Raw genomic sequence first — 10,779 nt, forward strand, 5'->3', positions numbered from 1 at the left:
TGCCTCTGCCTCCCAAGTGCTGGGATTAAAGGCGTGTGCCACCACTGCCCATCTATTCTGCTTCTGAATCGTAACCATTTCCTTTTCTTTTGGTCTAGTAGAGAGACTACAGGAGTGTGTTAGACTCTTTCTGACACCCATGTACCACCTCCTAGATTTTAAAACACTTTAATAGCCAATTTATGGGATACTTAGAAGCAAGTGATTATTCTACCAGTTATAGCATTTACGGATTATATGAATCAGCGTGGGAAAAGTGAGTCTAAGTTTAACTGTTTCTATAGAAATCAACAGGCTGGTCAATGTCAAAGTTAGAACAGGAAGTCTGGCTGTCTGAGCCCAGCCTGTGAATGTTCAGCCTGCTTCCCTAGCACTTCCTGTCTGTCCTTTTTGTAGGAAGCCTGAGCATAATGACTATACTTGGAGGAATAAATAAGGTGATGTGGTGTGACTGGCGATCACAAGCACTCCAGAATTGACCTGTTGTCAAACGTCTGAGGCAGGCCGTAGCTGACTTCCCTTCTTTGCCTTAATGTGGTTCTTAGACATCAATAAGTACCATATTTCTGGGTAGAAATGTTTTTATTTTTTTATTTCATGAGTATGAGTGTGTGTGAGATATGTGTGTGTGTGCGTGTGTGTGCGCACACTTAAGTGCATAAACCTAAAGTTGATGATGGGTGTCTTCCTCAATTTTTTTATCTTGATCTTTTTCATTCTATTTATTTCTTGCTGCAGGTTCTATTACTGAATCTAGGGTTTGACAATTTTTGCTAGCCTAGGTAACTGGTTTGACCTAGGGAGCTTGTCTTTAACTCCCAAGTGTTATGATTCCAGGGAGCTACTATGCCTGCCTGGCTTTTTTATGTGTGTCCTAGGGATCTCTGATTTTCATCCTTGTGCAATAAACACATTGTCCACTGAGCTATCTCGAAAACCCATGGTATGGGATTTTGTAGCAAGAGTCACCAAAATTTTAATGTATAACTTAATTCAACCTCATAACTACCCTCTGAAAATTACTTTTAAAAAGAATCTTATTTTCCTATTAAGGAAATCAGATATGATACTCCAACCATAGACCAAATTTCAGGTAATCCAGTTCAGAACTGGAACTCAGGCATTAGAGGACGGTTCATTCAAAAAATGATGTGTAGAAGGAGGGAAGACAATGGAAAGAGAGATGGGGGACAGTCTGGTTGATATCAATTGATTGTTGCCTTGCCAGCCCAAGAAACTGGATTCAATCCCCAGAGCCCACATACAAAAGCAGAGTATAATTATAATGGCTCACATTTGTAACTAATCCTGGTGTGGAGGAGGCAAGTACAAGTCTATATCTGGAATTCGTTGGTCAGCCAGCCGAGCTTACTTGAGAAGCTCTAGAGGCCATGAGAGATACTGTCTTAAAAGCAAACAAATAAACAAAAAAAGTGGATAGTGCCTGAAGAACAGGCAAGGGTTTCCTACATACATATACACTTATACATACACACATACATACATATATACATACATACGTACACATGCACATGTGTGCGTGCAGATACACACACACACACACTGGAGAGCATTTTTAGTAATTGGTTAGTGCGTTATCCCCAGACTAATTTTGAGACCAGACAAATTAACACAGGCGTAGCCAACAGGCAATCCCTGCTGAAGCATCCTCAGAAGACGCTGGCCTTGCATACCTGTCGGCCTGGGTAGAGAGACTGAGCACCACCTTGGCAGCACTGCTGCCACTCAGACTGCCTCCCCGGAAGTCTGAGGTCCGGCCACGGCTACATTCCCGAACAAGCTCCTGGATGGAGTGTGGCTGGACCACGGGGGCTGTGTTCAGGGAAGGCCCCTGCTCCAGGCTCTGCTCCTGGGACGAGCTCTTAAACTCAAGTTCGCCAAGGAGGCCAGAGCTCCCAGGTGTCTTCTGTGGCTGGTGGATGGTCAGAGGGGGCTGGGAGACGCTGTCGCTGAAGTGGGTGTGCTCCAGTGTGCCCACATACTCGCAAACCCTAGAAAGAGTCAAACAGGAAGTGAATACTGTAGCCCAGCACTGCCGACTCTGTTCATCCCACAGCGAGGTAAAAGGAGATCCAACTACCCTTGGAGTTTGTCTCAGCTTTTCTCCTTTCCTCTTAGCATATTTTTGCACTGTCGTTCCCTCACTCTGTGAGTGTCTGGAGGCAGGAGACTTGTTTTGGGTTGGGCCAGCCCTGGCATGGGTAAGGGATTCCTTAGTTTCTCTCACTCATCACTGCTGGGGAAAAGACAGGCAACAGAGCTCTGTTGCCTGTCTTCTGTGTTGCTTAGCTTACTGCTTTACTAGACAACTTATTTGAAAAGTTTCCCCAAGGAATCCCATCTCCCTCTGTACTATGCTCTGATTAGCTGAGAAGCGAGCGCTTCCTTCAGAAAGGATCCCAAATGAACCCGCGTAGTGGAGAGGCTCTGTTGACACAGTAGACTTCTACCCAGCTATGACGTGTCTCATGCTGATAGCTCCATAAATTTGTGTCCAAGTAGGGAATAGGGTTAAGGGGGCATACCCTAGCACTGCAGAAACAGGACATGTGCAACTGCCAACTTCCAAAGGATTTGTTCCCAATTGAATTTAAGATTAAGATGCATTCTAAGACATCTCAGATAACGTAGTTGTTGTCGATGGGCATCCTGATAAACTATTCTGGTGTTCTATACTTAGGGAATTTGTTGAATTTATATATATATTGCTTGGGTGCCACCTGAGTCTCTTCCTTTTGTTTTTTTTGTAAGACCGATGCAGAACATCTGGTCATCAGCTTCTCTGTTTCGCCCCACTTTGCTCCAGGGTGCTTCATCCTGGTCCTTTCACCCATTCCTTTCAAGTTGGTTGGTGTACTGGGAGGTGCTAATACTAAGGTCTGGTTCCCTAATTGGTTCTTGATTTTGTCAATGAAGAAGGCTGGGAGCCAACTGCTGGAGAGAAGGTATAGGTGGGACATCCAGGTCCCAGGAGGAAAAGGCAGATACAGGGAAAAAGAGGGCTTTCCTGCTGTGCTTTTCAGCAAGAACAAAGCTTCAGTCATGTAAGGCCTCAGGGCAGCTAGGGCCTACAGACTCTGCTATGGGCGGGCGTCGGGGGCCAAGGAGGTTGGTGGGGACTAGCTGATACAGGGTAGCTTATAAGTTTAGGACAGGAGGAAAAATGGAGATAATAATTGATGAGGGAATGCCTTTCCAGGCAGGAAATTCTGTGCCCAGAAACTGTGATAGCCAGCAAGTTCTAAAGTAATAAAGCTGTCTGAATGTTTTTTATCCGTGGAGCAAAGGTGGGGTAGAAAAAGGGAAGCTGGGTTGGAGGATGGTTACGATCAAACAATCCAGAGGAGGGGCTGGTAGCTCTGTCACAGCTCCAGGGCTAAGGCTACTGGTAATGTGTTTTTAAAACTACTCCAAACAGGCTAGTTTTACAACCATGAGGCATTCTGCATGCTTTTCTCTTAGGAACTCAACTAGCACTTGGAGCTACATTTGTTTTAGTGAAGTTGAACTAAACTCAGATCTTGCTGGTTATCATCTAACTGGTCTCTTTCCGGGGTGATCTGCTCGTTCACTTTCTTCTGCTCTGATGCCAGTGCTTGGGAAGATGTGGTTCTTGACTTGGACTTAAGAGTTGCACTATTGAGTTGTCATCATTTTGTTTTTTATTTTAAAGGTGATGGCTAGGACTCTCTTTACTTCCATGCCACAAAGCGTAGAGTCAAATTTTTAGTGGTGCTTTACACAGATGTATTATTGTGTTCTTATTTTTCTTTGTCCACTTAAACTAGATGTCTTTAATGAGGTACTGTATATAATGATGTGTGTTATCCAGGGCCCTTTTTGTAAATAGAAAGGACACCATACTCATTTAAACTGCTTGCTTGTGTTCTATCTGCCACTCTAGAAAGCAGTCCATTGGTATAATACATCTGTCTCCCACAGCAATGTCAACAGATAAATCACAATTTTCTGAATCCAGTTCTGCTATTCTGTTCTCCAAAACATAGGTTCAGCAGGTACCTATCTCTTGTCCTCTTTTCTGTGTCTCACTAAAAATGTATCTAGATGGTGAGTACTCCACTGAGATGCTGGCAGACTCTGGAGTCTATACCCTCTCTACCACCCCAGGCTTTCCAAGGCGGGGTCTGTGCCATTAGAGGTGGGGATACCATCATGCACCTGAACACGTGTGGCCAGCAGTCCGGATTGTGGCTTCCCATCTCCAGGCCTACGCTGAGGATGGCATCCATGCACAAGACGTGGGCTGTGTGCAGCCACACCCCCTGCACCTTCCCCATCTGCTCCAGTTTCTGCTCCACTTTTAGTTTCACTGTGCCAGAAAGACATTTATTAAAATAGCAGTCTGAGTAAGGGAGACAGAAAGGGAGAGAGACAAGATGGAAATGAAAGAGTGTGTTCTCATGCAAGAGCAAAAGGGAAATGATATACTTCACTGGCCGCAAGCCCCTCTTCAGCAGGTCTCCATCGTCCACATGCAAAGTCATGGTCAGACAAGACCCCATTCACTGGTGACCCCTGCTCTGTGGCTCTAGGGTCAGATGGATCCTGAGCTAGGTACAGTTCCTTCTGGCCCACCTATGGGTCTAGTGAGACATAACACCACTATAGGTGGGCTTATGTGCTAACTCCAGCCAAACCATCTGTTTCCTGATTCTTTATCCTTCCCTGTGCACCCAAATTTATAAATATCAAGACATTCTTGGCAGTCTGCAAGTAAGTCTCTCTGAGATTAATATTATGTATGGCTTTCTGATGTGGTCATCTAAAAATCTATATCTATGTGTCTGGAGCACAAGGATTTCTTTTCAAGTGAAAACCATGATGTCATTTTATCCCCGAAGTCCACACTTGTATCTGTGAGCTATAAATAATGCTTTATTGGAACAAAATAGAGTGGTGACAACTGAGGAAGAATACAAAAACTGATTTAGCACATCATTCATGCTAAGTCCCAACACAAAGCCAAAGGGCAGTAATACCCTTAAAGAGAGCTTTCCAGTTGCCAGGTTTGGTGGGGGATAATTCAGAGGTAAGAAATAGAGGAAACTGTCTTCAAGTGACTCAGCCAGTTTCATGTCATAAGGAGGAAGTTACTTTTAGGAAAATACTACTTGCCTCATGAATGTAAGACCGATTTTATTTTGTATTTGTTTATGATTAGGACATTTTTAGCTATGTAAAATGTGTTGTGTTTTAGGAACTATAATTATAAAAATTAAGCATTTAAAAATATTTATTTTATGTGTATGAGTGTTTTATTTGCATGTATGTATGGGCACATGTGCATGTGGGTTCCACAGGTCAGACATGAATGTCAGAACCATAAAGATGGGTGTGAGCCACCACGTAGGTGCAGAAAATATAATTTCGGTCCTCTGGAAGAGCAGCTAGTGCTCTTAACAGGTGATCCATCTCTCCAGCTATAAGACCTCTTTTAAAGGTTCATCTTATTTATTTATTTACTTATTTTTTTTTGTGTGTATGAATGTATGCACACATACATATGTGTAGGCATGCATACCTGTGCATGTGCAGAGATCTGAGGTAGGGTGTTGTATCCCTGAGAACTAGGGTGGAAGGAAGACTTTTATGTTGTACGTGACTTGTAATTTGGGAGCTAAGATCTGAGAACTGTGGTCCTTATGATTGAATAGCAAACACTCTTAACTGCTGAGCCATCTCTCTAGACCCTACAAGTTGTATTTCTGAGTAAGTTCTTGCTCTAGAACTCAAGCTGGCCTTAGATTTGCAACTCTCTCACCTCAGACTCTTGAGGTCTGGCATACAGATATTCACCACTACAGGTGGCTAACTGTGCATATCTGTGTGTAGTTACTAGGTACACAGTGCTTAAGGAAGCTTCAATTCCTCTTTCCTCCTTCTCCTAGATCTGTAAGAACTATTTTGCTTGTTAACAGGCTCCTAAATATTACTAACATTTGTAGAATAGTGACCTAAATTGCATATCTTTGCTAAGAATACACATTTCTATGACTAGCTATCCACAGATAGCATCAGTAGAATTTGAATTTCGTGTATTGCTTGTATTTCTCCTTCAGCCTGCTGGCTGCCTTGCATCTCTTATTGCTATTAGGAAAGGTATTTTCTTTGAGTCTAGAAGATCATCAGCTTCACTGAAGCTTTCTTGTGTCCATAAAACTCAGGTTTTCCTGAGTGAAGTTTTTCAGGCCCCCCTTTATAGACTCTATTTGATTTTTACACTTAGAACATTGGCCAATTTGCCAGTCCTACTATAACCAGAGGGATATCTAATGTGCACTAGCAGCCTGATGATGACCCAGGTGTAGGCTCTGTTTGGTGGGCCCCTGGCACTCTTGTCAGCAGCTAACTGTACTTTCCTTGTCACTAGTAGCCAGTATGACTCTTTTGTGAGGAGGAGACACCATCAACACTATGTAAGTTCTTTCACCTAAAACAGACTAAAGCCTGTGTCCCAGAGGGGTTCCTGACTAGTGGCAATTACCTACTGTGTATCACACATAGAATGGGGACCAGTTGCTAATGGTATCACCAGGTAGATCCTGGTCTGCAGCTGTTACCTTGTGCTAGGGCATCACTGGGCTCTTGGGCTTCCCTTTCTTCTTTCTCTTCTTGGACACAGGATGCAGCTGCCATTTGAGCAAGAGCTGAGGCACAGTTAGCGGCAACCCCTTCAGGGAGACAAACAGCTACCCATTAATTGAGTATGTTCTCCGGACATATACCATAAGAACCTATTCTAAATGATGCGATGCTTTGCCCAGTGAGTTCTGAAGAGAACCTCCCTTAGGCTAAGAGTCAGGGATCCCCACAGGTACCTAGGGCACAGCTCAGCCGAGCAGCTTTCCGCAGCCCATCAAGGCTCATGCAGATGGCATCTCGTTCTTTCTGGTTCTGCTCTTTGATGCCCTCAGCTCCAAGGATGAAGGCCAGCCCCTTGGAGCTTCCTGCCATCCGACCAGTCAAGGGGGTTGACAGAGTATCAATCAGGTTCTTCCAGCAGCCAACCAAAATATAACGGGCAAATGCAACACCTACAAGAAAGAGAGCATGTTGGCCACTTTTCAGAGACAAAAAGAATGACAAAGAAGAGTCTGAGGTTCTCCAGGCCTCAGATAAGCAATTCTGGGTTACATGTAATTTTATAACAGGAAACACAATGTATTAGATTGTGTTGGGTCAGGTTTCACATGGTGATCATAAATAATGAATGTGACATCACTGTCTCTGCTGGGCAATTTCATTAGCTACCTTCACCCCAAGATAAGGTCATAATTTATTGAAGCCACCATTAACAGCTCAACGACTGGTAACATCTGTAATGTATGTACATTTTACACTCAAAGGTGAAGGTCTTACCTGCTACCATGGAATCATCAAGTCTCCGGCTCTGGGTGAATGGCGACTCCACTGAAGCTGATGCCATCAACTGGCCACCGATTGCACTGCTCTCTAGGCCATCAATATCTGCCAATTACAAGAGCAAAGCCATCTCTAAAGTCTTCCCTTTTGGTAGATCAATTAAAAAAAATAAGCAGTAGCCACCGTAATATTTATGTCTTTTCAACAAAAATCCATTCTATTTATTATACATGAGCCATAGAGTCACTTTTTCTGAGAAAATTATAAATGTTGTTTTGTTCCCTCAGTTTGTTTTTTTTCATTGTCAAAACATTCTTTTTTTTTGTAGGACAAGATTTTAATATTTTCAGCTGTTAATATTCAACAAACAGAATAATTATTTTAAGATTACATTTAAGATATATATATGTATATGTATATATATCCAGCTGGTTTTGTTGATTCTTTGTATAGTTCTTTTTGTTTCTATTTGGTTGATTTCAGCCCTGAGTTTGATATCTCCTGCCATCTACTACTCTTGGGTGTATTTGCTTCTTTTTGTTCTAGAGTTTTCAGGAGTATTGTCAAGTTGTTAGTGTAAGCTTTCTTCAGTTTCTTTTTAGAGGCACTTAGAGCTATGAGTTTTCCTCTTACCACTGCTTTCATTGTGTCCCATAAGTTTGGTATGATGCTTCTTCATTTTCATTAAAATTTAAAAAGCCTTTAATTTCTTTATTTATTTCTCCCTTGACCAAGTTATCATTGAGTAGAGCATTGTTCAGCTTCCATGTGTATGTGTGCATTCTGGTTTTTTGTTGTTGTTGGTATTTAAGACCAGCCTTAGACTGTGGTGATCTGATAGGGTGCATGGGATTATTTCAATCTTCTTGTATCTGCTGAGTCCTGTTTTGTGACTAACTATATGGTCAATTTTAGAGAAAGTACAGTGAAGTGCTGAGAAGAAGGTATATTCTTTTGCTTTAGGATGAAAAATGTTCTATAAATATCTGTTAGATCCATTTGGTTCATAACTTCTGTTAGTTTCACCGTGTCTTTGTTTCTGTTTCTATGATCTGTCCATTGCTGAGAGTAGCATGTTGAAGTCTCCCACTAGTATTGTGTGGGGTGTGATGTGTGCTTTGAGCTTTAGTAGAGTTTCTTTTATGAATGTGGGCGCCCTTGCATTTGGACCATAGACATTCAGAATCGAGAGTTCATCTTGGTAGGTTTATCCTTTGATGAGTATGAAGTGTCCTTCCTTATCTTTTTTGGATAACTTTTGGTTGAAAGTTGATTTTATTTGATATTAGAACAGCTACTCCAGATTGTTTCTTGGGACCATTTGCTTGGAAAATTGATTTCCAACCTTTTACTCTGAGGTAGTGTCTGTCTTTGTCACTGAGGTGCATTTCCTGTATGCAGCAAAATGCTGGATTCTCTTTACATATCCAATCTGTTAGTCTATGTCATTTTTGGGGAATTGAGTCCATCGATGCTAGGAGATATTAAGGAAAAGTGATTGTTACTTCCTGTTATTTTTGTTGTTAGAGGTAAAATTATGTTTGTGTGGCTATCTTCTTTTGGGTTTGTTGAAAGATTACTTTCTTGCTTTTTCTAGGGTGTAGTTTCCCTCCTTGTGTTGGTGTTTTCCATCTATTATCCTTTGTAGGGCTGGATTTGTGGAAAGATATTGTTTAAATTTGGTTTTGTCATGGAATATCTTGGTTTCTCCATCTATAGTACTTGAGAGTTTTGCTGGGTATAATAGCCCAGGCTGGCATTTGTGTTCTTGTAGGGTCTGTATAACATCTGTCCAGATCTTCTAGCTATCATAGTCTCTGGTGAGAAGTCTGGTGTAATGTTGATAGGTCTGCCTTTATATGTTACTTGACCTTTTTCCCTTACTGCTTTTAAAATTCTTTCTTTGTTTAGTGCATTTGGTGTTTTGATTACTATGTGATGGGAGGAACTTCTTTTCTGGTTCAGTCTATTTGGAATTCTGTAGGCTTCTTGTAGGTTTATGAGCATCTCTTTCTTTAGGTTAGGGAAGTTTTCTTCTATAATTTTGTTGAAGATATTTACTGGCACATTACATTGGGAGTCTTCACTTTCTTCTACACCTATTATCCTTAGGTTTGGTCTTCTCATTGTGTCCTGGATTTCCTGGATGTTTTGCATTAGGAGCTCTTTGCTTTTTGCATTTTCTTTGACTGTTGTGTCAATGTTTTCTAAGGTGTCTTCTGCCCAGACTCTCTTTTCTATCTCTTGTATTCTGTTGGTGGTGCTTGCATCTATGACTCCTGATCTCTTTCCTAGGTTTTCTAACTCCAGGGTTGTTTCGCTTTGTGATTTCTTTATTGTTTCTATTTTCATTTTTAGGTCTTGGACAGTTTTGTTCATTTCCTTTGGTTGTTTGATTGTGTTTTCCTGTAATTCTTTAAGGGATTTTTGTGTTTCCTCTTTAAGTGCTTCTAGCTGTTTACCTGTGTTCTCCTGTATTTTTAAGGGAGTTATTTATGTCCTTAAAGTCCTCTATCACCATCATGAGAAGTGATTTTAGATTTGAATCTTGCCTTTCTGGTGTGATGGTGTATCCAGGACTTGCTGTGGTGGGAGAATTGGGCTCTGATGATGCCAACTAAACTTGGTTTCTGTTGCTTATGTTCTTATGCTTGCCTCCTGCCATCTGATTATCTCTAGTGCTACCTGTTCTTGCTATATTTGACTAGAGTCTGTCTGTCCTTCCTGTGATCCTGGTTGTGTTAGAACTCCTCAGAGTTCAGCTGTCTCTGATCCTGTGATTCTGGGATCCTGTGATCCTGAGATCCTCGCTGTGTCAGAGCTCCTGGGAGTCAAGTTGTCTCTAGGACCCTGAGATCCTGGTGTGAACAAGCTTCAGGATCCTGTGGTCCTGGGTGTATTAGAACACTTTGAAGTAGAGCTTCTTCTGTGTGTTGTGGGACTAGCTGCGGAGTTAGTGCCCAAGGTCTACTCAGGACACCAGCCCAGAAAGGAAGGAACCCATGCCACTGGTCGGGCAGAGTTCCTGGGTGCCTGGGTCCCGCTGGTCCCAGTTACTTCTGGTGTTGGGGCACATGTGTTCTCCTCACCTCTGATCCTATGATCAGTCTGTAATCCAACTCCCAACAATGGTCAGCAGCAGCTGTGAGTGGAAGTCCAAGGATGTAGCAGTTGCTCAGTCCCATAAAGCAAGCAGGTGAAGAAGAGAGTCCAAAGCATTCTTTTAAGTGCTGTTGCATGCTTTATATTTGAAAAAAAAAATAAAGCTAAACTCTGCCTCTGCTGTTGTCATAAAATCTACTCACTCGACTGAATGCTTTGCTTGACGTCTGTAACTCTTGTATCAATTTGAAGAAGAGGACTTTATAAGTTACT

General features: G+C 42.1%; 1 protein-coding gene across 1 annotated transcript in view; it reads right to left on the bottom strand.

Annotated features, from left to right (window-relative positions):
* The window catches only part of Arfgef3 (ARFGEF family member 3), a 165,182-nt gene that overhangs the window by 42,545 nt on the left and 111,858 nt on the right, over positions 1-10,779 (bottom strand). Inside the window, exons 15-19 of the mRNA XM_031380518.1 lie at positions 7,402-7,509; positions 6,861-7,076; positions 6,603-6,713; positions 4,201-4,351; positions 1,695-2,012 (exon numbers count right to left, since the gene is read on the bottom strand). Of these exons, the coding sequence (XP_031236378.1) occupies positions 1,695-2,012; positions 4,201-4,351; positions 6,603-6,713; positions 6,861-7,076; positions 7,402-7,509 (904 nt within the window). The remainder of the gene's footprint in view (positions 1-1,694; positions 2,013-4,200; positions 4,352-6,602; positions 6,714-6,860; positions 7,077-7,401; positions 7,510-10,779) is intronic.

The sequence above is a fragment of the Mastomys coucha genome, unplaced genomic scaffold (genome assembly GCF_008632895.1).
Source record: "Mastomys coucha isolate ucsf_1 unplaced genomic scaffold, UCSF_Mcou_1 pScaffold2, whole genome shotgun sequence".
NCBI classification, from domain to species: domain Eukaryota; kingdom Metazoa; phylum Chordata; class Mammalia; order Rodentia; family Muridae; genus Mastomys; species Mastomys coucha.